This window comes from Rhamphochromis sp. 'chilingali' (assembly GCF_963969265.1).
Source record: "Rhamphochromis sp. 'chilingali' genome assembly, chromosome: 4".
Classification (NCBI taxonomy): Eukaryota; Metazoa; Chordata; class Actinopteri; order Cichliformes; family Cichlidae; genus Rhamphochromis; species Rhamphochromis sp. 'chilingali'.
This window is the reverse complement of record NC_137948.1, coordinates 25776292-25803575: the sequence shown is the minus strand read 5'-3', so window position 1 is coordinate 25803575 and position 27284 is coordinate 25776292. Positions and strand designations below refer to the sequence as shown.

Below are 27284 nucleotides of genomic sequence, written 5' to 3'. Positions count from 1 at the left end.
ACCCAGTGTTACAGGCTCTCAGCTGTATGGACAAATCATCGACATATAAATTAAATAAAATTGGAGACAAAATCCCACCCTGTCTGACACCATTGCTGACACCAAAGGGGGCAGAAATACTGCTTCCCCATTTAACCTGCATGTTCTGATGAGCGTACCAGTAAGAGAGAATCCTCACGATGTATTGAGGAACTCCCCGTGTCTTCAATTTATCAATTTATTATTGTACAGTTGTGTTTTGTTTATGTTGCCATAGTGACGGGTGACGCCTTCTCGCTGCGACGGTGTGTCCTTCCGGGGTCAGAGGGCGCTCTGTGTGTTGTTGTTGCTGTGCGCTGAGCAGTTAGTAGTGATGGCCAAATGAAGCTTTCCGAAGCACTGAAGCTTGTATTGAAAAACGGTTCATTACTCGAAGCTTTTCAACACAGTCCTCTCCGGTGACATCTGGTGGTGAAAATTTTGAAGAGCAGCTTGAATCTGCAAAATAAAACGGACTGCTCAATCATCGCTGCTCACTCAAGAGTGGAGTTCTCTCTGATATTGGGCCACCGTTCCGTTGCTTTGAACATGTAATTGGTTTTGTTTTCTCGATTGGGGGGCTGAAAAAAATGTAATGCGTATTTGCGTAATACATTTTGATCAATAAACTTTCCCTATTTAAACATGCACTATGGTGTGGCCTTTCTTTGCTCATAACTCCTTGATGTTGGTAAATACAATAAGTGAGCAATATATATAATATACATATGAGAATGCACAGCACATTATGGAGTATGCCCCTGCTGTGAAGTCCTGCCTCCATCTACTTGTCGTTTAATCACTGGACAGCTGGACAGGTTCATACAAAATATTAGATGAGGCCAATTGTCCTATACATATTTTTGACCTAGGGGTGGGATTGATTGTGAACTGGAAAGGGAAAATGCTTAGGGGGCTGAGTACGGCTGCATCGTCACTGATTTGTAGAATCATTTTTGATTCGATACAGGATCCGATTCAATTTGATTGGAATCTGGAAAGTTTTGCCTCAGTCAGAAATATTACAATTCTGATCATTTAACAGTATATATCTATAATTTCGTATCTATTAAAAGAAAGCTGACACATGTGAGACTTAATTAGAGATGTAAACAGAGAGTTATGAAACCTGCAGCTGCAGAAGCCAGCGGAAAAAAAAAGAGGCAAACACAGCGCGGACCCGACGACGCACCAAAATCTGACTCTGACGCGTCGGGTCCGCGCTCTGTGTTCACGTTTGTATGCAGAATCCGTAAACCTGCTCCCAGTTACTGTTTTAGCTGTATGGTGTTTGACGACATGTTGTGAGGTTTAACCTGAGATGCTGGCGTTTCAGGCATAATAACGTTAATTTACAAATCGACACGGGATTTTAATGAATCAATATCACTTTATTCAATTTAGCATGGATTGTAATCAGAAAGGCGATAATCAAAACCCACCCCTAATCAAGAACTTGCAAAGTAAAAACATGCTCTATGTCAGGTAGCCCTTTTGTTATTTACATTTAAAAAGAGGATTAGTGTTACTGTGCGCTGGCTGAGTCTGTTTCTTTTCTTAGAAATAGTTTCTCCTGCCCTGGAGAAAATCCACTTGCATGGAACAGAAGAGGCTGTGGAGTGCAGGAACTACACTGCAAGCTGGTAGATATGCAGGTATTCCTGGGTCCTGCAGACTATCACCTAAAAACAATAAACAAAATGATTTTCTAAACTGTGTAGCAATGTAATGTACGTATAGTGTCAAATACATTGTTGTAGTCTTCATTAGCTTTAATTCACATGGAAGTGTTCCTGAAGTCATATGCTGTAATGATATTTACATTATGAAAACATGATTTTGGACATTTCAAGTTTTTCACTTCGGCAGATAAAATGAATTGAGCAAAATCAACTCAAAATATTCCCACACGCCAGAACGTCCTCTCTTCCTCGCTGGCTCCATATCTGTCAGTGGAATGATCACCTCTTCGCTCTCTGTCACCATCAACACACTCCACGAATCCCGTGGATGATTCACTTCCTTATATCCGTTTGAATCAGGTACCGAAGCAGTTACGTGCGTAATGAAGCTTCGGACGTCACTGGTCACGTGACGTTTGCCAAACGAAGCAAGCCTCGACACAGTGCTTCTGAACCAGTGTGTTGTTTTTTTCGACACACGCTCCGGAGCGTCAGCTTCAAGCGGGCCATCACTAGCAGTTAGCTAGCTGCAGTGTTCTTCTGCAGATGTCAATAAACGGCTGTGCTCCCTGGCTAGCTCACGGGAAGCAAGACCAAACGATACCTCCGTCTCCTCCTTGTCTGAGCTCGCCACAATATTAAACATATCAAGTCCCCATAAGGAGAATCATGTTAGCAACAGCAGCTGTTAAAAGAGAGGAACAGCGCCTTCAGGTCCGGAAGCAGGGAGAGCTACAGCAGGGCTAGAGCCAACCTGAAAAAAGGCATTATGAAGGCCAAGGCGGACTATAGGAAGAAGATCGAGAACCACCTGGAGAGTAAGAACAGCCGGCTGGTGTGGCAGGGTGTCCAGCAGCTGACAAACTACAAGTCCAAATCAGGTATGGCTGAAGGTGACACAGCATTGGCAGAGGAGCTGAACATCTTCTTCACACGCTTTGAGGTCACTGCACCCTATGCCTCAGAGGAACAGCTACACCATACAGCCCACAGCAGCAGTACCATCATCATTCTGGAGGAGCATGAAGTGAGGCGCACCCTGCGGGCTGTTAACCCGAGGAAGGCAGCCGGCCCAGATGGTGTACCAGGACGTGTGCTGAGAGACTGCGCAGACCAGCTTGCCTATATTTTCACCAGGATTTTTAACCAATCCCTTGAACAGTCAAACGTCCCACCCTGCCTCAAGACCTCCACCATAATACCCTTGCCCAAGAAACCTCATATCTCTAGCCTAAATGACTATAGACCAGTGGCACTAACCCCGGTGGTGATGAAGTGCTTTGAGAAACTTGTGCGTTACCACATCACAGCAGCCCTACCCAGCAGCCTTGACCCACACCAGTTTGCCTACAGAGCAAACCGATCGACAGAGGACGCCATAGCAACAGCACTCAATGTAGCATTAACACATCTGGAGAGGCAAGGAAGCTATGTGCGTATGCTCTTTGTGGATTATAGCTCGGCATTTAATACCATTCTTCCATACAAACTGGACGCCAAGCTAAAAGACCTAGGGCTTCCTCACAGCACCTGTAAGTGGATCAATAGCTTCCTCACCGACCGCAGACAGAGAGTGAGAGTGGGACGTTACACATCTCCAGCCCTAAATCTAAGCACTGGGTCGCCACAGGGCTGCGTGCTTAGTCCACTGCTCTACTCGCTTTATACACACGACTGCACCCCCGCCCACCAGAGCAACACCATTGTAAAGTTCGCAGATGACACTACTGTGGTGGGGCTCATATCTGGGGGAGATGAGTCTGCCTACAGAGATGAGGTGGAGCGGCTGTCTTCATGGTGCAAGGATAACAACCTTCTCCTAAACACGAAAAAGACCAAAGAACTCATAATTGACTACAGAAGACACGAGACAGAAATCCAACCACTAATCATCAGCGACGACTATGTGGAGAGGGTGGCAGACTTCCGCTTCTTGGGAGTCAGCATAGAGGGAAACCTATCCTGGAGTGTGAATACCTCTGAGCTACTGAAAAAGACACAACAGAGACTGTACTTTCTGAGAGTGCTTAGGAAGAACAACATCACACAGAGACTGCTGGTGTCTTTCTACAGAGCCTCCATCGAAAGCATACTAACGTACTGCATAGGCATATGGTACGCTAGCTGCACAGTGGCTCAGAGGAAAGCACTCCAGGGAGTAATCAACGCTGCCCAAAGGACAATCGGCTGCCCTCTCCTCAAACTGAAAGACCTACACAGTTCCCGCTGCCTCAAAAGAGCCCATAACATCATAAAGGACACCTCACACCCTGGACACTCCATGTTCGAACTGCTGCCTTCAGGTAAACGGTATAGAACAACATACACAAGGACTAACAGACTCAAACACAGTTTCTACCCAATTGCAATATCATGTCTCAATGCTACTAAAAGTAGATGACTTTCATTGCCCCTGTTGTCATTTGTGCCCTTGATGTTGGAATGCTTTCAGACATGTTTTGTTGGATGCGCTAACAAATTGACTGAGTGATTGATTGTTTGAGTGATATATCAACTAGGTCGTATGTTGAGTGTCTGTATGGGGCCTTAGGCCTGGATTGCTTGGGTGTATTTACTGTATGAGAACACTGTATTTTATATGTATTTCTATCTTTTATATCATATCTATTATAGTTTATAAGTATTTATCTTTCGTGATGTTGCACTGACCGGAGACATCTTTCAATTTCATTGTACTTGTGACAATGACAATAAAGAATATTCTATTCTATTCTATTCTATGTGCTAACGGCTGTCTAAATGACTCGGGTAAAGTTTGTAGCATGCATGCTTGTTGTTTTTGTCTGCTTCCACTTGTCTTTGCACTAGGATGATGTCGGCGTAAATGTGCAGTCATATTCGTTGTGTTCTCGTTGAAATGACGTTAACGCCACAACACGGCAAATCTCCGTTAACGAGCTACCCCTGCGTGGGGCTAGACGGCCAACACGTTAACGAGCTAACTGCGCTAACACACTAGTTCCCACCCATGTAATTGAGCATTGCGTGGCACATCCAACATACTGTTTTACTTTAGTCCATGACGCGCTTACCTTCAAGGTCATACGTCACATGAAAACCAAAATAATTCCAAACGCCAGATCTGAATGAGGGTGGGGGAGGTTCAATTTGCCATGTTGCAAGGAGAGCTTAACTTCTGTCTTGCTAGCTTGCCCTGCGCTCTTCCTTCTGACTATGCTGTCTGTGTTGAGCGCTCAGTGGATCTGCGCTCGACAGTGCAGCCTAGGCGGAGTAGTCGAACGCAGATTCACTGAGCGCTCAACACAGACAGCATCGTCAGAAGGAAAGTTGATAAAATAAATTACAAATTTTGTATTGTTGATACATATGCGTACCGAACCGAAAGCACTGTATCGAACGGTTCAATATCGATACGAGTATCGTTGCACCCCTAGAAACTAGTCATAAAAAACACAACAGAAAGAAAAGAAAGAAATAACAACTTTCAATTGTCCAATTACTTTTGAGCCTCTGAAAATACAGGGCAATTTATAAAAGTGGCTGTAGTTCATAAACAGTTAATGCAATACTTTTGTTAAACCCCTGGAATTAAAGCTGAACGTTTACAGTTCAATTACATCTTGAGTGTTTGATTTTAAATGCACTCTGATAGTCTAAAAAAGCCAATACTACACTAAATTGAGTCTCTGCCCAGAAACGTCAGGCTGGATCAGTGACCCTGAGCTATTCTTACTTATGCTGCTATAGGCTCAGGCTATTTAATTTCCAATCCCCACTATGTGATTAACTGTTGTCTACTTTCTTTTGTATTCATTTTTTATGATGTTTGTTGTTCCTAGTCTCTGTAGGATCCTGTTTCCTCATTCTATCTTCCTCATTGCTGCCTCCCTGAGCCTGGTTCAGCTGGAGGTCCCCTGTTGTTAAAACAAGGGGGTACACACATAAAAACCCCACTTTTTGGCATCCAGCAGTAGTGATGACTTTAGATTTAGTGATACAATATGTAAAACAAAATTATTAGTGTAAACATGTTTGTGTTATTTTCTGAAATTTCTATGATGTAAAGATTTTAATTTGTTCTTCTTATATTTAGGTAACCTGTTCCCTAAAGTGGCCGAGAAGCTTAATCAGGCAGCGCTGCCTGTTATCGACTTCGAAACCTGCAGTAAGCCTGCTTACTGGTGGGACACCCTCAGGCCCTCCATGATCTGTGCCGGCTACGAGTCCCCAGATGAGCTCAAGTCAGCCTGTCAGGTTTGACGACACATTTAGAAAAGAGTATTTGCTTGAATTAAGGATGCACTGACGTTTGGACAATATATCAATGCATCCATCATCTAAATGGACAGACTGAAAGTTGTTAGGAGACGATGAGACTGTTGTTCATTGTTTAAATTCCTTCCGAGTTATTTAAAAACATTACGTAAGTGTGCCCGCCTCTCTTCGTCTTTTATGCAGCTCCCTGAAAAGTGTGTTTTTGTTTGCGGTCATTCAGCCTTGATCTCAATGGCTGCTGCCCAGTTTGCAGGCGTAATTAGACAGAAGAACACAGAAACATTATTCGCCAGCATTAATGAGCAGCTGCTAGAAATGCAGCAATGTGAAAAATGGGACGTTTTACATTTTAGGAGCTTCATAAAGCACGATTCTGACATTTGCCTAATGAATACTTTGTCAGGCTGTTAATAAAGACTGACTTCTACAAATTCAAGGTCACAGAGACGATTTACAGCAGCTGCCAAAATCTAATGTTCTGCAGTGCATCATAAGTAGATCTTTGCTGATTTCTTTGTCCCGCTGTCTCCTGGTAGGGTGACTCCGGCGGTCCCCTCGCCTGCACAGCTGCCACTGCTGCTGGAGGAACAAATACAACCTGGGAGGTGCACGGCATCGTCAGCTTTGGAGCTCAGGGCTGCATCAGAGACAAGAAACCATCAGTGTTTACCCGCGTTTCCGCCTTCAGTGACTGGATCGACAGCAACATCAAGAAGTATATTTATGAAAGCAGAAAAGCTTTGTAAAGCTGACATCTTTAGGTAGAGATTATTCCATGTTTAGATTTATTTTTTTCTCTTTAAAACCCCCTGAATGTAACAAATGCTGACCAGCAGCACCAACCTACAAGGTTGCATTGCGCCCCGTAAAATAATTTAGTAAATAACATATTGCTTGTACGTTTCTATATATTAAACACTGCTGAACATTTTAAGCAAATTATATTTAAGCAAATATTTGTAAAATAATTTGTAAAATAATGAATAAATATATCATGTATAAATAAACTGTTTCCTTTTACTTTATAGTGCTGTGTTCAAAATGAATATTTTAACTGTAATAAAAAGTGTAGTGTTAAAAAAAAAATCAAGGTTAATAACAATTAATGGTCATTTTATATAACTTAATTTGCCAGCCACTGTCTTGTTGTGTTTTAATGTCTCTCTGACCAGCTGTTTATCTGTTATATTCAGTCCACAACCATACGTAAAAAAAAAAAAAAGAAGAAGGACATCAAAGAACAAAAAAATAAAAGGTTGGTTTAAATTTTAGATGCTGCAAATAATAGAATACAAAAATCACCATTGGTCTGATAAAACTACATGAGGCTCTGAAGCCGTTTCCTGTTTTTGCGTGCACTTTAATACAGCGTTGAGTAAAACATTACTTCATTGCTCTTCCAGTCACTGATTAGCTCTGTTCTCTGGTAGATGAATGTTGCAGCACATATTTAAAGTTTTGGGGGTTTAACCCCCTTGATCACATGACCAGGCCTCTGAGCCAATGAAAAAACTCGGCTCAGATTTCAGCCTAGGAGAAGGAGAGGAGGGGGGGAATGAAGAGGGAGGAAGAGAGAAAGAGACAAGCTCTAATCTGTGCTCATGGTCTGCCGGTAGTGACAGGACTTCCTCAGATTTTTTTTTCCCCCTGGTTGGATTATATGTGTTTTTTAGAGTATCTGAATGGCTCAGTGTGAGGCGCAAAAGATTCCCAGCCCTGGGAAAAGTCTAGTGTGTCCTGGAAAAGAGTGAGGAGCGGAGGAGGGGAGCCAGCTGTACTTTTTCTCCTCATCTTTCCCGGAGTGCCGGCGTTTTTTTCTGTGGGAGAATGGGGGCAGGAGCTATGACCATCTGTGTGAGTAGAAACTACAAAGCTTGAGTTGACTTCCTAATCGACCTGTAATTAAGAGCTGAAGAACATATAACGGGACTGTTCTGCTCAGTGTCTGTCTACAAACTCATTTGTGATGGGGTGTGTTGTCTCTTTAAAATGTCCTGGAGGGACAAATATTCCTTTCCTAAAGTAAATCTTAACTTTCCCTTCCTCAGCTAACTTATTACCAAAAATCCATGACTCATAGGGCTGTAATGACCAATCTACTTGCTTGAAAGTACTTCCTCTCACTGTAGGGCAGGGGTGCCCAATCCCGGTCCTCGAGAGCTACCGTCCTGCAGCTTTTAGATGCATCCTTGTTCCCACACACCCGAATCAAATGAATGGCTTGTTATCAGGCCTTTGCCAAACATGATGGCATGCTGAAGAGGTAATCAAACCATTTGATTCAGCTGTGTTGGAGTAGGGATGCATCTAAAAGCTGCAGGATAGTAGCTCTTGAGGACTGGGATTGGGCAGCCCTGCTGTAGGGCAACAGTAAATTTATTCTAGCATCTTTAAAAAACAACAACTGTAAAAAAAAAACAAAAAAAAAACAAAACAGAAACACTGTATGTTTTGTTTTCAGTCAACACCAGTAATTTTTTCCAAGCATGTGATCACTTCCAGAAATGAAAATAAGAGTTGTCACCAGCACTGCACCGGGATATTCTATTTTATTTAATGTTTTTCTTCTTGCAGTAGTAACTGTGAGCTCTGCAGCTGTTGCTTCAGGGTTCCTGTGGTGCTTTTGCTGCCAGTTGCTTCAATGGCCACCCAGACAGGGAAGGAGGGAGGGACAAGGGAGGTGGGGAGTGGAGGAAAAGAAGGGCACATGCTTGGGCTTGCTATCCCCTTCATGAGCAAGTAGAAGACAAGACAGGGTTGGAAAAGTCATTTCGCATTGTGGGCCACATCTTAAATTAGCAGGATGAGTGTAAAGTCATTGTAAAGTAGTTTAACTGCACATTTAATCCCCTCAGTATAAGAAAATTAATTGCAGTTCCAACAGTACATCACATTTTTTTCCACATTTAAATTATTTATGTATTACTTCATTACATTGGTGTAGTATGAATGACTGTGAGGGAGTCTTTGTCAGCAGGACAGGCTATAAAATTTATGAAACTTAAGTTAAAAGTGCAAAATTTTTGACCTCCTTCACATTTTCTGAAGCCTTCCAGTGGGCCGGATTGGAGTCTGCTAGGCCGATTCTGGACCCAGACCTTAAGTTTGACACCCCTATGCTAGATGGGTTGTACCGACCGTTAGCAGTCTATTTACAGGACAATACTTCTAAAAGATTTCACTCACCCAAAGTGTCGAAACCAAAGGATTCCCACAGAAAATGTTTGAGACACTTCTGAAGCAAGGGGAAACAATTCCTTCCCCCAGGTCCTTGTCAATAAGTTTCCTTAATAAGTTTCCTTTTCACTGTCAGATGTTGAAGTGTGAAAATATCTTAAAAACAAAGGAGGGGACGAGCATCTTTGGCTGAATCCCAGCAACAATGGAGGCGATTGTGTTTGCAATCAAATTGCTGAGGGGAAACTTAACAAACAACCCCAAAATCTGCTATAAAACTTTTCATCTCAGTGTTTTCCTACTGTGTGAATTCAGAAGTAAGACTGCGATTCATTTCTATCTGCCATGATGATGATAGTAAAGGAAGATTTAGTGGGACATCTGCTCCGTTGGGCCCCTTACAGTCAGTCTCACAGTCAGACTTAGCTCAGACCAGCTTAACTCCTTAACACCTGCAGTAGTAGTAGCACAGGAGCCCATACTGTAACTCTGAGAGGTCCAACTATGGCCACATAAACTCAATTATATACATAAACAATCATTTGTGCAAGCGGAAAATCTAAAGATTAATGAAGATAGTTTGTGTTTAGCGTGTCTGGCAACTATTAAGACGTGTACAGCCTTTATAAATGCTGATTTAAGTGATAATGTATGTTGTATTAACACAGTCGGAGCATCTGCCACGCTAAAGATTTTGTCTCCTTACCCATCTTAGCACCATCTGTGAGGTGGGTTTTAATCAGCAGATGACTCTAGCTTCTGTGTCTTAGCAAGTGGTGAGTAAAGGGGAAAAAAATCATATTACAACCACCGTGCCACTATGGACCTTATTGTAGCCACATTTTAACCCAGGTCTCTTCTGATCGTTGACATGCTGAAAAATAAAGCCGTTGCCAGTCAGATGATTTCCACGTGTTATTGCATGGTGGATGAAAATCTGATGGTACTTTCTTTGTTCAGAATTCCATCAGTTTTGACAAGATCCCTGAAATGCAGCCCCAAACAATAACAGTGCATGTTCACGACAGTCTATCACATCTGTTGCCCCTCATTTTTCAGTCCAGATTTTGTGTAATTTGGCATACATCATCATCGTTTTTGCCCTGCTCCCCTTCCTTAAGAATGGCTTCCTGACAGTCGTCTTTCCACTGAGACTATTTCTGATGAGGCTTCAGTGAATGGTAGATGGCTCAACTGAACGACCAGACACATCGCTCAGGTCCTTTGTCAGGTTGCTGCTGGAATTTTCCTGTTTCATCATCAGATGAGTAGTTTAACAAAAAATAAATAAATAAATTCCTCTGAAAATGCTCAGGTACAAGGACTGAAAATGAGTGAAAAAGCAGCCGATGTGCAAAGATTAAGATTATGTTAAAAATGTAAAAGAAAGTTTGGCTCCTTGGAAGCAAAATATTAAAGAAATATGGAGTGACTCAAGACTTTTGCTCAGGACTGTAAATATGCTAAATGAATGAGTAATTTGCTGGAAAGTTATGGTTTGCTCTCAGAGACAGACAACAAGCAAGTGTATCTTAAAGTCTCTGTATGCAGATACAGAGACCATGGGGATGCTGTTTGCCTCGGTATCTTACCAGGTAAACATCATATTCAGGTTTTGAATTGGCTCAGCTTGGCTAAGAGCACATAAAGTGTAAAACCTAACTAAGTGTATCAAAACACCTGCTGTACTTAACTTCAATTCTTAGTTACCTCAGTACTGTTAGTATTTTTTGGTACACCTAAAAGAAAAATGCTGCTCTCTTTAATTTGATAATCATATATAAAATGAGACATATGGGTCTATATCTATATGTATTGAATAGCCTATGTGAAGTAAACAATTATATATAAGTAGCAAATCAGAAAATGTAATAATATGTTTTACCATATTATATTTTGTATTTATTTCTCAATGAGATTAGCAATGGAAAATGTAATTTTACTTGTAGTACAATGAGCCTCTCCTCTTAAGGTATTATATCAGTCTGATCTGATATCCTTACTATCGTTCAGATTCCTGGCAGCTGAGCATATACCACATGTGCTTCTCTAAATATGTGCTCATATGCCTATTTGTGCATGTGTGTGTATATGTGTCACTCTGGCAGTGTCTTTAACCAAAGATGTGTTGCGAGGTAACCTGATATTTGTCGTAGCAACTCATGCACAGCCAGCTCTCCTCTTTATCTTCCTGCTGCCCTCAGCACACGGTGTCCTGTAAGAGCATGGCAGAGTGACTGAAAGAGCTCTGTGTGTAGTCAGCCACTTCATGAGCAGCAGCACACACATTCTACTCTTTGGGATGAAGTGCGCTTTCCTGTGTAACAGGTGTCTACAAAGATGTCTGTCTCTGCTTCCATAGTGTCAGTGTCTGACTGCTGCTGTCTGCTCTCCCTGCAGCACAACAAGGCGGCGGTGCAGGTTAAAGAAGACATGAAGAAGATGGTCCAGATGCCCATCCCGAGACCCAGGATAGTCGCACCCAAGCACACCAAGGTGTTTGGAGCGTCTCTGTTTGAGTTGCGAAACCAGGGGCTGCTGGAGGATGGGGTGCCTCTGGTGGTGCGGAGGATGGTGGAGCATCTCCGCAAGCATGGTGAGGCAAAAATGCATGAGAGCACTGGAGGAGAAGTGCAACCTTTGGCTATCTTTTATTTCTTTGAGTTTTTGCTGAATACAATTGGTCTTGCATGCTGAGAAGATGGTGCACATACATTTTTGAATATCCAATCCTACTGGTGTCACTACATAAATACAGCTTTATAGTGCCACCTAGGTTTTCTTGTATTACATAATTTGTTCTAAATAAATCATACAGTTATACAATAATCAGAAACCTCATTATGTCAATCCTCTGAGTCTTGTTAATATGAGCCGGATAAGAATTAGACCAGAGCAACTTTACTAGACTACTGAAATAGAGTTAAATGGGTTTTTTTGTCATTGCATGCATTATTAATATTTCTCACAGACTTGCCATCTCACTCTTCAATTAGTTACTCTTGATAATCAGCCACAATCATTTTAATACTTCATCATTTAATTTGCTGCAGACAAAAACAATGCACAGTTGAATCACTTTCACAAGCACAAGTTTCCATCATCATCATCTAAAACCAGATATACAGAAAACAAAAGAGACTAAACATGTAATAGTTTTCAATGAGACGAACAATTTAAAAAGCAAATTTGTTGCTAAATAAATAAATATAATCACACAAATCCACAGCTCTTGCTTTGACAAACGATCAGCCAACAGATTTCTCCAGAAAAAATGTATATAGATATTAATATATAAAATGATCAACCATAACGCATAGTTAAAAAAAACAAAACAGAACTTGTAAATTTTCTATATTAACCTACATTATTTTCTGTAGTTCTTCTGTTTGAACACTAGATGTCCCTACAAGAAAACGATATCCTACTCAGGTCAACTGAAAACATAGGCCTCTTTTAAAGCAATTATTGGAGTGTGTTTAATTTGACTTAAACTCGCTGTGCAATCATTTCACTGGCCTATGTATTTAAAGGCTGTCTCATAACCAGGTAAGGTAGGGAAATAATATAATTCCTTATGGGCCAACAAACATAGATAGCCTACATGTTAGAGCTGTGGATGTGGCCTTGAGATTTCTTCCTCCATTAAGTCACCCTGAAGGACAAATTTCATTTTTGCAAGTAGTGCTTAAAGCAATTAATTTTTTTAATTGGTTCTTGTTTTGTTTTGTTTATTTATTTTTAAGAAATAAATGTATAATCCAGTGAATAACGCTGTCACTTATTTCTGAATAGTATTATTTGGCCAGAAAATAGTTCCAAATAACTACTCCTATTATTATGGGTATTAGTGTGCCATTTTATTAGCTGTTAAAAACAAAACTTCAAGGGTCTACAACATGAGTTGAAATCTTTTAGTAAGATTTTTTTTTAAAATATTTTATCATAGTATTATTATTATTATTATTTTGTTATAAAATACTAAGTGTGACAAAGTAAGGTTAGCAACAGGTGTTGATAAGGCAAAAGGCAGTTGTTAAGGTTTTAGCAAGCACTTAGCAACGCTAACTAGCAACATAATCAAAACAGATACCAAAAACAAAACACTGACAGCTATTAACACAAATCTAAGCTGCTAATTTCATGTTCACAGACTAGGGCTGTTCATATGATATGATGACGATATAAAAACTTTTATCGTTTCATTTTATGCTATCCTTTGTTTCGTGGTGTCGCAAAATAAACTGTTTACGGCAATATTTTGTCATGGTTTTGATGGTCACTGTAGTGGCTATATTAATTTCTTAAAGTTCTCTCTTTCTCTTATATTTAATATAACCACACTAGGGATGGACAAGCGCCTGTTTTTATGCGTTGTCGTTAGCAACAACGATGGTAAAACCATTGCGTGTCCGCTTGTTTATGTTCCACATAAACCTTTCACAATAAAGCTCAAGATCCTGTTGAGATTTTTCAAAATAAACTGAATCACGTGAAAGAGCAGATTATTTACGGATGAGAAGTAAAAAAGCCGCCAGGTGCTAAAAAATAAACCTTAGACTCAAACGTTAGAACAGGCTTTTCCCCGCAGCACACTGTGTAATAAATACTCACAAAGAAAGCATTACTATGGCCTTAGTGCGTTTAGACTAATTAAAAATAGTGATAATGCTAACAGCAAATACAAAAGTGTAGTTATTTAATACTAAAATGGCATGCAAAAAAAACCCAGCTAATTGTGAGTTTGGCAATAAAGTAAAAGGAAAATATTCCTGACTAGTATCTGTTAAGTTACACTAAATTAAAATTTTCATATATAAGAATGTCACTTGCTATTTTTTTCTCAGTGTGTTGTTGATCTGCTCAATATAAAGAATTAAAAAATAAAAAGATGGTTAACAGATAAACCTTTAGATTTTATATTTTTCACAATTTCACTTCTTGGTCACAAAAGTGCCTTTACATGAAGGAAATTCAGACTTGATAGCAGTGCCAGGATGTAACAGTGGGTCAGAAAAGATCCTTGCAAGTCATGGTTACAGTGCAAATCTGCAAATTGCTCTATATTCTCTGAGAATGTAAAGTCTGCTACCAAGGAAAAATTAAATTAAACTTACATTTACTATTTAAGAAAAATAAAATATTTTTAATAATGATTTAGTTTAGTTTTATTTGGATAGCACCAAATCACAACATCAGTCACCTCAAGCCCCCTTATATTTTAAGGTAAAAATCCTATAATATTACGAGAGAAAACCCCAACAATCAGACTGCCCCTTTTAAGCAAGCACTTGGCAACAGTGGGAAGGAAAAACTCCCTTTTAACAGGAAAAAACCTCTGGCAGAATCAGGCTCAGGAAGCACAGTGCTCAATTAGGGTGATATGATACTTTGAGGTCATAAGATAAGATGGGGACTGATCATTCAAGACCTTGTAAGTGAGGATTTCTTTATTTGTAATATTTTTTGTCTCTTAACTCCTCCAGCACTGCATCAGGAAGGTCTGTTCAGGGTAAATGGAAACGTCCGTGCTGTGGAGACCCTGAAGCAGCATTTGGAGGGTGGTGGTGATGTGAACCTGCTCTCTGAATCTGATTCCTGTACTGTTGCCAGCTTGCTCAAACAGTACCTGAGAGATCTCCCCGGGGGTCTGGTAGTCATGACAGTCCAGCAGGCACTAATACAGCACTACCAAGGTAAATCACCAACATGTAGTCCTACCTTTTGTGCTATTTTTTTTATAGGCAGTGTATAAAAATTATCCTGCAACATGTGTGGGTCAGTGTTTTTGTTTTTTTGACTGGCAAAATGTGATCATGTCGATATTATTGGATACACCTCTCCAGTGTAATGTAGATCTGGGTCATGACTGACTGGATGATCAGCAAGACTATCTTTAGCTGGTGAATTTTACGATTAGCCGCGCAGTCGTCTACAGCAGGCGGAGCATTTATATACCGCGTTTGCTTGTGAGAGAGGGTGGTAATATGAAGGGTGATGGGCCAGATTTTTCTGGTAATAAACCTTTGAGGTCATAAAAGGTAAAGTGAGTCATTTAGCAAGAAAAGCATCTGCGATCGCTCCCAGCTTCAGTGCTAGGTTTAATCCGTTTGATGGGAGTGGTGTATACTTTATCTGCTGCATTCCCTTTGCTTTCATAGACCCCATGAATGTCAGCCTGAGTAGTGACGCTGCTCCTGACGATAACTGGAGAATAAGATTATTTTGCTGGTTTTTGTTCAACTGTTTTGTTTCTACCAGGCGTGTTTCATTATTTTATCCAGAGAAAATCCCAAGCAGTTGGTTATTAAATCTTTCTGAATGCCAGGATTTTCTGCATTACACATTTTAACATGACAAAACTTTTAGAAGTATTAAAAAAAGTTGCTATTGCTATCAGATTTAAATCAAAGAACTTAAGACTGGTATTAATCTTTTTTATTTCAAATTAAAAGAAAAATAAATGATTTTGATTATCAGTGTTTAATGGCAGTCGTCAACGCTTTTGTTGTCTCTTCTTTGTGTATAGTTAAGTTAAATAACTTTGTACCATTGAGCTATATTTCATCACATATTTGTCTATAATACTTTTGCTATGTCTCTACTATATTTTCCCAGAGCTGCTAAAAATATTATATTATAATGTTTTTGCAACAACTGAAAGTTTTTCTAATTCTGCTGAAGGAGAAATTCAGACCTCACAGAAAAGTATATGATAACCTAGTGTATATGGTTACATTTTGTATGTACATATGCATGCAACACGAGATGTATACTCTAATCAGCTCTTTCTGTAGAAACACCAGACCCTATTTTGGTTAAGTCAAGATCTTAAACACTACATAAATAACAACAACTAATACATTTTTATTCTCATTTAAATTAGTATCTTTAATTTCTAGTATACCTTCATGCATGGTGTTACTTTCTCTTGTATTGTGCACCTGTGTCCTGTTTCCTCTGTTTATGTGCAGTGTACACATCTGTTAAAGCACAACCTTTTTTTTGCCCTAAAATACATCCATAATAAACATACAGGTGGACACACACACACAGAATCTGAACTTTACTCAGATTACTGCCCGTCTCCAAACTGAGACAGATGTACCCACATACCCACATTCGTACGCATGCATGCACATTCACATAGACCTACAGTGCACACTCACAACGTTTGCGTCACTAAGTCATTTGGGATCAGCAGTCGTATCCGTTTATCCACCTCTGACCCAATTATGTACCCCCAGTAATAGCATCAACATATTTTGAGGCAGTAATGCTCAGGTATTAGAAGTCACCATAACCCAAGATTAGATATTATAGAGGGATGATGGATTGAGCTGTTACTCCCTTCTGGAGATAGGCTGTAATAGTATTCATTATACTTGGAATTTTACTTGAATTTTTGTTAATTAATTCTGTGTAAACAGACCAAAGCAGAATGTCCTTGTTAATGAAAAACTTGAAGCACAAGTGCATTACTAATCTTTCCACTAAAGGTTGTTTGCCAGGGATTTCATAAACTACACACATTGAATTAAAAAAAAAATCCTATAACCTTTTGTATCTGTAGAGCGTGGTGGTGATGATGACACCTGGGCAGACGTGAGACACCTTCTCCTGCAGCTTCCAGATGTCCACTACAGTCTCCTGCACTACCTCTGCCATTTCCTCACCCTTGTGGAGAGCAGCCACAAGGACAACCGCATGACTGCCCTCAACCTCGCTACTGTGTTTGGACCCAGCGTGTTCCAGTGAGTGAAACATTTCTTTAGATTAGATGTGGTTAAACAGTCCAAATACACACCTGTGCACCATATCACTCCATGTAAGAGGGCATTTCTTCTTGCTGAAAGCTATAGTCACAGCCTTCTGGCCATCCATCAGTTTTCTTCCGCTTATTCAATCCACAAAGGCCTCGCTTGCCTTGTGGATTTGAACTCACAACCTCCTCCTGTTAGCCAGCACAGTGCTAACCACTACACCCACTGTACCTGGTGCCTCATTTATAAAAATGTGAGAATTTTACATTCAAATTTATACTTTGAATTTCCATTAAAAAAATGCTTTTTTAAGCTGATTCTATGTTTTGTGTATTTTTGTATAAATGCCTTTTCATACAGAGTTTTCATGTAATTTCACTGTTTACATGAAATAAATCAGTGTTGATTCCCCAGTTTTGTAGTCTGATTAATAAACAAGGGCTCTGCCTCTGTCACATTGCATTACACGTGAAAAATCCCTGATTCAAGACACTCCTAGTGCCGCCCTCAATCCTGGATAAATGGAAAGGTTGCGTCAGAAAAGGCATCCAGTGTAAAATCCAGTGTTTGGCCAGAAGGTGATGCTGTAGTTTACTGAGTGAGTAGAGAAGCAGATTGTCAGGAGAGCATAAAAATTTCATGTTTTGAAGAATAAAGTGCTAAAAATAAAGGGTGAGGAAGTAGCAGAGGTAGCAGAAGAGTGAATGATTAGAAATTAAATATAAGTTACCACAAATTTTAAAGGCAGTCAGTAGTTTTTTTTGTTTTGTTTTTTTTCAATTAACTGACTTAACAAAGGTCACTCAGAAAGCTAATCAGTTTGATTTACCTGTGCATTTAAAATACAAAGCACAAGTTCAGCTTGGTACCCTGTTTGCAGATGTGAAAATGTTCAGAAATAAATTATACAGTATGTGGCCGTGTCTCAGGCTTCTGAGCTCAAGTTTTAAATTTCCTGATAGGCTTACTCGGTGGCCAGTTTTAATGTTAGTAAGCTATACTAGTTAGTAATAAATAGTATTTGCTAGTAGTAGGCTGGACCCCCTTTGTGCTATATGAGCTGCATATCCATGTTGTGAATCTCCCAGTCTTCACATCCCGAAGGTGCTGTATAGATTGAGACCTGGTGACTGTGCAGGCCTTTTGAGTATAATGACTCATTGAACCCGCTGATTCAAGAAACCAGTCTTTGTGACATGGCATCCTGTCCTGCTGAAAAAAGCAAACAGAAGACCGATACACTCGGGTCATAATGGGATGGTTGATAATAACTCACTCAATGTGTGCAAAGACCATACCATACCAAGACCAAGACAAGACCATACCATGTAACTGTAGTGTTGTCTAGACTGATAGCCAGTGGGAATCTCCAGCGATAAATTGGTTAATTAAGGCTGGGATTCCCGTGGAAACTGATATAAGAGACACTGTAATGGATACTCTTTCATACTGTACAGTCTGTTCTCTTCAGACTGTGTAAAGGTTATATAATTAGACCTACAGATAGGCCCACAGCCCGGTGTACATCTCACACAGCTGTTCGGCAGTATCATACAAACTTGTTATAGAAGCTGGATTCAGTCTGACAACTTGGGGACTTACTTTCTATTTCAGTATCAAGATTACAGCTTAGTTGCATTTGTTCCATACAGATTGTTGCTTTTATTGCTGCTGCTATAGTCAGTTTCAAAGGGATAGTCCACCCATGAATTCAAGTTATGTTGTTTTGGTGTTAGCTTTAGATCTACAGATGTCTGATTTCTTCTTAAATTTAATGAAAGTGACACTTTTTTTCTACCAAACTACACATAATTCCTTATTACTTTACAGAAATCCATGAACAGGGCATAATATAAACATTAATGCTTCCCATTAATCCTGGGTCGGACCACCTTTTTGCTATATGAGCAAAGGTGCTCAATAGAATGAGATCTGGTGACTGTGGAGGCTTTTTGAGTACAGTGAACTCACTGAAACCGCTGCTTCAAGAAACCAGTTTGAGATGAGGTGAACTTTGTGACATGGCATCCTGTCCTGCTGGAAACAGCAATCAGAAGACAGGTACACTTGGGTCATACGGGATGTTATGTGTGCAAAGACCATATCGTAACACCAACACCAGGATGGATCCACGTTCTTATTTTGTTTATGCTTAATTCTGACCCTGGCATCAGAGTGTTGCAGCAGAAATCAAATTTCATCAGACCAGGAAATGTTTAAAGAGTCTTCTGCTTGAATTTTGATTAACCTCAACTGTAGCCTACATTTCCCATTCTTAGCTAATATGCAGGGTTCAGGGGATGCTCTTCAGCATACCTTGGTTGTAATGAGTGTTTATTTGAGTTAGCTTGAGGCATTCAACACAACATTTTCACCCGTTGTGCTTGAAAATCCCTGCAGTTTCTGAAATACTCAGACAAGTCCATCTGACACCAACAATCAGTCACTTAAATCAGCTTTCTTGCCCTTGTGATTTGAACTTTAGTACTTCATCTTGACCATTTAGTTGCTGCCATGCAATTGGCTAATTACATATTTGTGTTAATAAGGAGTTGAACAGGTGTACCTAACATACTGGCCATTGAATGTAGTTCCTATTAAAGTGCTCACATTAGTGTTTATGGATATTTATTTGGTGCTCATTTGAATGACCTTTCCCTTTAAAGAATTTCAATTAAATGTCATCTTTTTGCTTTTACTTTATTTTATTTTATTTTAGCGTGGCTCCTGGATTTGAAGCACTTAAGGACCAGAACATCTGTAACAAGATCATGGCCAAACTTATCCAGAACTACAACAATATCTTTGAGACCAACACAGACAGAGAAGACTACGCAAAAGAAGAGGCATCGCCTATCATTGCCGAGGTGCGGTATACTCACAGAAGCACCGGAAAGTAGTGTTTATGTGAAACAGATCACTGTTTACATGAAATAAATGAGTGTTGATGGTCGGGGCAATGCTTTGCAGTTTGGTAAGACAACTTAATGATTCACATGTCGTGCCCATGCACTTTAAACAGTGTGACTTCATCTATGACATCATCTTCTGCCCAGTCACCTGGATGATTGATGGCTTACACAAGCAGCCTTGTGTAATGTCAAGGTAAAAATGATTGAATTATTGATCTTATATCAACAGGTGGCTGTTTTCAGTCCTTGGTTGTTTTTGTCTGTTGTCTGCTTTGATGACTGATGTCTATTGATCAGCTGGTTTGGTTTGCCAGTTTATATTCAGGTTTATTTTCATCACCATTTCATTTCTTTTATGCGATACACATAATTACCACATAATTTTTATGTTCCTGTAATGGTTAATCCGCCAGCATATGCAAGCTGTTTAGTCGAAATTATATTTTTAAAGCTAAAATGTAATTACCGTACTGTTGGCTGGCCCTAACTTTGAGTATAAAAACATGAATTCAGTTTGGTATTTGCCTAATAAACAACAATGTAATTTTTAGCTTTTTTTAATTGATTGATTGAATCTTTCTTTTGAACATGTTGAAAAAGTACAACAACATAGAATTCAAAAGAGACAAACAAACAAAGCAAAACGAAAGGAAAACGAGCAACCACAACCACAAATAACTTTCATGTTCAAAAAGGAGCAGGAAGAAGCATCAGCTTATTTAACCCCACCCCCTTTCCACTATCAAGTAATCAATAGACTACAGAAATACCTCCTTACAATTACATTATATTTTACATGTATTTTTTTTTAATTAATTATATGTATATCTATCTTTCTATCTATCCATACATACATACACATACACACATATACACCTTTTCAATAACCCCAGTAACACCTCAAAGGAAACACAACCTACAGATATACATACCCATACCAACATGCCCGTGCACCCTCACACACATGAAAATATTGGACAAGAGCACCCTATCAAATCTCTACCTCCTCCTTCCTTTAAACATGTTGTTGACATATTTATAAATTATTAATGTATAATAATTTAGATATTCCAGGTGTCCAAAATTAAGTGTCATTGTGTATAAATTTCGTGAGCTAAAGGGGAAAAAAGCTGTATTTTTAGCTACGTGTCAAAGCATTGCCCAGCATTTATGTTGTGTAACAGTATTATCTTAATCATATGTCTGTCACCATAAAAGTCACTATAAACTGTAACTCAGTATAGAATGAATCAATTTTCACCCAAAGAGACTGCATATGAAAGCAGTAAACAAACAAATTAATAAAAACATTAACATGTTTTATTAATTATTTAATTGTTTAAAGATCCAATTAATATTTGAGTGGCGTAGAGAAGCCTACCGAATATTTACTGAGAACAGCTTCATTTACCACTATCTCATGAAACGTGACACTGGCCATCTGATGAGCAGCTACTGATGGTGGGATCTCTCTCTTGTTTTGACCTTTAGCCTCTTCTTTCATAGCACTCTCCTGTCATTTTTAACACCATTAAGTCTTGAGTCTGTGACCTATGTGACGTCATGAAAAAGCAAACATTACAAATGACCTGATCAAATTCAACTTAATAAATTCCAAAGGTCCAGATTACTTGTAACACTAAAATTAAATCTGCAAAGACTTTAAAGACGTGTCCTTTTTTTGTGATATCATCATCCGATCACAAGCACCTGTGCTGTGTTGTGAATTCCTGTAAGGGCATTGACACTTGAGACACTGATGAGCAGTAGGAAATCCCTCACCCAGAAAAGATTGTCTAACATACAAACATGCACATATACACAAAAACACTAACACACACACACACACACACACACACACACACACACACACACACACACACACACACGTGACCTGCAGAGGCATCATACCTCCTGACCTTCCTTGCAATGCCTGTGAACATAGCACACATGATCGGTGGTTTGCCTTTACTTCCAGTTGTAAAATGCAGACCGCCAGCACGTGTGCACGGCAGTTTTTAGTGATCGTGTGTGTTTGAGGAGGCAGACTGTCATGCTGTTTAAATCTGTGCTCAGCTGTGTTGATAGGAGCTATTAGAATAAAACACAACAACAGAACCCACCTACCCTGACATATTTCACATCTACTATATATATGAGATTCTTATTCCATGCATAAGGACTGGAGAAAAAGCTTCCTGGCCTTTATTAAAGATGAGACGTTACCTCTTTTGTTAATTGGCTGTATGTAAGATGTGTATTACAGATGTGACTCTCCTTTGTCCTCTTTCTTGTACCAGGAGACTCAAGTGGCAGATGCAGACACAAAGAATTCATCCAGCCATCTCGATGCAAAGACAATAACCCCACTTACTAGGATGAAAGTAAAGCCTGTGTGTTTGTGTCTTTGTTTATGCATGTATTCATACCTGTTATGAAAGAAGAAATCTGTCCAGTGTGAAGTGTGTGTTTGTGTGTGTTCTCGTTTATGCCTGGCATTCCCAGGTCTGCCTTCCAAGAACCTTTTAAATTCCCTTACATAGTCGCTTTTACAACAGCACTATAATCTGTGTGGCGCAATTAACACAACATGGGCATGTTTTGGAAAAGCTGTTTTGTAATGCTATATTTGTGTGCGTCTGTGTGGGTTATTGTGTAGTGACTAGCGTATACCACATGCAATACCACATGTATTGTTTTTTCCTGTCACTCAGTGAAGCAGACGATGACCTTTTTAGTAGTTTGCGTTTTGTTGCTGATAACTTATCAGGTGACCAAGTTCAACCTAAATTTAAAAAGCATTAACATTTATTCTTCTAAAACATTAACAGCTGTAGATCTTCACTGCTCACAATACCACCCACTGGAGTTTTATGATGCAGCGTAAAATTATTTTAGTGACTCAGTTGTCTTTTTTTTGTTTAAATTCTGTTGTTTCAAAACAGCTTTTTGAAGTGTTTACACCTTTCTTGATGAATGCAATGCTATTTCTGTGGTTTACATTCATACATACCTTCTAAAGTTATTCAGATAATTTTACTATGTACTATAAATCTCATTGTCTGCTGTTATCTGTGTGTACACCTTTTCAAGATTGGCCACCTAAACCAAACAGGAAATGCAGATCTTCCGAAGAAATCCTGCACCAACGCTCCAAATGCAAAAACAAGAAAAAAGAAGGTACAAGAGACAACCACGTGTCAGCATGAATAATTGCACTGTTGTTTTGGCCTCCTAGTTTATTACATTTTATTTCATATTTCATATATACATTTATAGGGCTTCTTATCTGCTGTATTGCCTTAGTGCTGATTACCCTGAAGTTATCTCTCAGACTGCCTGCGATGCCTAAACCCCTCTGCTTGGTCACGTGACATGATTTGATAAAGACAATTTGCTACAGGAAACAACGGCATAGTTATTTGCAGAGAGAGAAAAACAGTGGCTTTGGTATGCTGTCTTACTACAGATGAGGCCCGACACTGAAATAGGCAATTAGGGGCAAAAGGGCAATAAAACCCTGGAGAATTCCTGTCTGTGCACATGTTTTACAAACTGCTCAGGAATCATTTATTGGAAAGATGTATTTGTAAAGTATAAATTTCTCCTTTAGTCAGTTGAATTGAATGATAAATTATTATTATTTAGTATTTTATCACATATGCAGTTCAATGAGAGTAATTTTCTTAAGGTTGGTTTCAGCTTTGAGACACATTAAAATGATCTTGCTGTTTGTTTTGAGCGTAGTTTAAACAAAGCTCTGAAGCCATAAATGTGTTTATCATATCCAAGCTTGTGTCACTGTGAGATAAAAGAAATGCTGACTGATAGCAAGTTAAGCTCAGAAGGGTAAAAACATCTGCAGATGAAGGACGTTTTGCTTTCATTTGTGCCCTGCAAAGAATTTTTTGCTTTCTAGCAGAGGTTGTGTAGAAAACTGAAGAGTATTTTTAAACGTTTCACTTCAACCTTCGTCTCTGGCTTCACAGTCTGTGCGTGTCAGTGTACAGCTAAGCGACAAATGAAATACACTTCCAGTGAAGGTTAACGTTCGCTCATTGCTTTTCAGGTTTCTGCTGCTTTAAAGTTTTATTATAACAAATGTGACAAAAGAATTTAGCTAGTGTTTAGATAAAGTTTTTATAAAAACTTTGTTCAAAATTGGCTTCATCCAGTTTACATCTGTATGTGACTTTTATTAAGACGTGTTATTGTGTGAAAAATTACATCAAGTCAAATAATCACATGCCAGTAATCAACCCGAGCACACATGCGTACGTGCTAAAGCAGTCTCTGGCATTCTCCGCGTCTGAACACTGGGCTCGCTTGGTCTTGTTTTGAATGGCATTTGGCCTGATTTTTGCACGCAGGCTTGGCAACCCTGATTATCATTAATAAAGATCAACAATTGGTTCTGTTGTAAAATGCAGCACAGTAATAATTTACAGATGCATGGCGTCCACAAGATTAACTGTTTTAATTTGTGCTTAACTCAAAGTATTCAGGTAATCATTTTACTGTTTTTGTCTGAAGTAATATCTGAGTACTCTGTATAAGAATGCAACTAGTGCTTATTACTAAAAAGGAAGGTCAACAGGGAAGCCCTCACATTCAAGAGGGTATAATGATGAAATGTTCATACAGTTGCCCAAAAGACAAATGAAGTAATCTCAAAATACAGTTTTGTGTAAACAAAGCAATCAGCTGCACTTGTTTGTACTGTTGGCTTGTTTTATTTATTTTTTTCATCTACTTTTTATGTTTCTATGAAGTTTTAAAATACAAAGTAATAGATAATGGAAGAAAAAAGTCAAATATTTTCTCTGAAGTCTAGTGCAGTAGAAGTAGAGTTTCATAAAGACAATTCTCCAGTAGAATACGGGCCTCAAATTTGCACTCAAATAAATGCACTTAGATACTTTACACAACTAAAAAAAGCTGTATAGCTTTCCCATTGATGGTTGCTAAGAGCAACAGCATGTTCGACTTAAATGTTCGACCATCAGCAGCAAACTAGTGACGTCTTTTGCTTAGGAGCCAATGAACCACTAAACCCATCAACCTGAACGTCCAGCTGCTGAGTCTCATTACAAAAGCTCACAATATCCCATTCCTGGAAGTCTTAACTTCCTCTCAAAATTAAAATGGTGTTCACAGATAAAAGACTGACCTTAAGAATTTATCAAGCGATTCATGGTCACTTTAAATATTAACTTTTATTGCTATTGTTTCCCTGAGCCTCCAGTAAAAACTCACTTTCCCCATAAAGCTAAGCTTAGGAGGGGTTTGGCTTCTTTACTGCTTAAGAAAACATATTAAGTGTTTGTTTTTTAAATGACCTCCACTCACACATTTCTACCAGAGCTACACCAGGTTTCTGAAGTCCTCTAAGGACAAAGTCTTGTCAGTCTATAAAATACTTTTTATTAGCCTCAGGTTATGTCTAACAGTAAAAGAAAAACACACCCACTTACTTAAATTGGAGAGCCTTTAATCTGTTTGTTGTATCTTCTAGATTTATCATACACCTCTTTTAAACTTGAAACTTGTGTTTTGTTTGACCAACACATTTATACTCATACATGATCTTTGGACTGTAAAACAAACAGCTGTTACTGGCAGAGTATTAGTTATTCCCTCTTGCTGAAAAAACAAAACTGTCACCGTGGAAAATCACAGAAACGCTTGAGTGCTTTTTTTTTTAATTGGCAGATGCCCGCTTTTCTTCTTTTAAAGCTCAAATGTTTATATCAAGACCCACCATTTAAAACATTCATAAGAAAAGACTGTGGCAATTGTGCAAGCAAGAACAGGTATGGATCACGTTGCACCATCAAGTAAACAGAGTTCAGTGAGTACTTGTTTTGTGGCCAGCCACAGCTTCCTTTTTTATTGTAGCAGGTTCAGAGAGAGAAAACACAGAGTTCTAAATATGTCATTTGGCTTTGTTTGAAGTCTTTTGAGATTTTACTCACAAATTATAAGTTAATCCATGATTTAGAAACCAGGTCATATCCTCATTTAGGTTTGTCAGGAATTTTTGGTCTCTTTCGCTCCTGATTTTTGTTCTAAATGCGTAGGCCAAAACCAAAACCGGGTGTTTAGCCCTCTGTTTGATTTGTATGGCTGTGCCTTTATTGAGAGATATAACATGATTTCATGTTATCTTCTGGCTAAAACCGCAGTCACACAGGCCTACAGGCCAGTCTGCAACCCCTGGCCACAAATGGACATTCTCTGACTAGTTGGAAGTTGCTAGGCTGTCGCCAGGTGAAACTGATTTCAAAAAGGGTGCTGCACCAAAATCCTCTCTACAACACAAGCAAAGTGTAGCTGTTGACTGGAGTTTGCATGGAAGGAACACTCACAAACTACTTATTGAGCAATAGAAAAAATCTAAAAAACAAACAGAGATTGCTCACTTTTCACAGTAAAAGTTGTACCATAAACAACACGTTTCTAATGGCACAACTGTTTGCAGAAGAGTCAGTCGCTTCCGTGCAAACCACAGTCTGCCGCTGCAATCCTGTAGCAGCCAAAGCATTCACAAGGAGTCAATTTTACAGCAACAGCCAACTTCCACAACTGCTCTCTAAGCAGTAGTGGAATATGCATTTTTCCCTAATAACTAGTGGCTGCTATTTAGTCACCAACAAGCTTCTAGCACGATTCAGTTTAAATTTTTAGCTAATCCAAAACTGAAGAATTGATGAACTCATGCCATGGCAGTAAGTTGTTTGTCCATCCTCGATTCACACGAATCATTGGCTGCTGGTCAGATTTTAGTGAAATTATCACACAATGGTTACCTGTCTTCATCAAAATTGTGCTCAAGGTCGAGTCACGTTTATGATTTTATGGGCAGTAACTTGTGAATTGTGATGGACTGTGAGCAGGATGACTTTTTGTTTTTGAACACAAAGTTGTTTTATTAGAGACTGGAGAAATGTATTTATGTGTTCATTTATCCAATTGGATGTTGTTTAGTAGTAAAAGAAACATTAAAAATAAACACTAAAGATATCTTTTTATTCAAAAAAAGGAAAATACAAAAGTAGAACATCAAAACACAGAACGTAAGGAAATACAGTAATATAGAGAAACCAGGCTATGGTAACATCTTACCTTTACCAAACACTGAAGTCCATTAACACAACACCCATTTCTACCATCTCTCACCATGACGTCTCCCCAGAGTGTGATGCAACATGCTTCAATCCTTTGCTAAAAATAAGCTGATGTCCACATTTATTTTCCCCCTTTTCCTCCCCTGCAGTTTTCCTGTGAACGACCGATTTAGCTGAATCAATCACAAAGCTCTGAGGGGCAAAATCCATACCAGGTCTAGCTAAAGAAGTTTGTTCGACTAATAATGTTCCCAATGATCTGCCCATTAAGTGCATCAGTGACTAAATGTCTAAATGGGTTGCTGCATCCATAGATTATTGTACAGCCCATTAAGTTAAACCCCAAAA

The 27284-nt window shown here is 39.2% G+C and overlaps 2 protein-coding genes across 6 annotated transcripts in view; both read left to right on the top strand.

Annotated features, from left to right (window-relative positions):
* Positions 1–6875, top strand: part of LOC308395007 (ovochymase-2) — a gene marked incomplete at its 5' end in the record, with an annotated part of 34549 nt that extends 27674 nt beyond the window's left edge. The window contains 2 exons of the mRNA XM_080879658.1: positions 5776–5936; positions 6494–6875. Of these exons, the coding sequence (XP_080735784.1) occupies positions 5776–5936; positions 6494–6703 (371 nt within the window). The 3' untranslated portion in view covers positions 6704–6875. The remainder of the gene's footprint in view (positions 1–5775; positions 5937–6493) is intronic.
* Positions 6876–7510: 635 nt separating this feature from the next.
* Positions 7511–27284, top strand: part of fam13a (family with sequence similarity 13 member A) — a 50051-nt gene continuing 30277 nt past the window's right edge. For 4 of the 5 annotated variants that reach the window (XM_080879720.1, XM_080879717.1, XM_080879719.1 and 1 more), the window contains exons 1-7: positions 7511–7811; positions 11535–11730; positions 14621–14830; positions 16708–16888; positions 19617–19764; positions 22110–22202; positions 22903–22989. In XM_080879720.1, coding sequence (XP_080735846.1) covers positions 7785–7811; positions 11535–11730; positions 14621–14830; positions 16708–16888; positions 19617–19764; positions 22110–22202; positions 22903–22989 — 942 coding nt within the window. In that variant the 5' untranslated portion in view covers positions 7511–7784. The remainder of the gene's footprint in view (positions 7812–11534; positions 11731–14620; positions 14831–16707; positions 16889–19616; positions 19765–22109; positions 22203–22902; positions 22990–27284) is intronic. The other variant, XM_080879718.1, reaches the window with a different exon arrangement.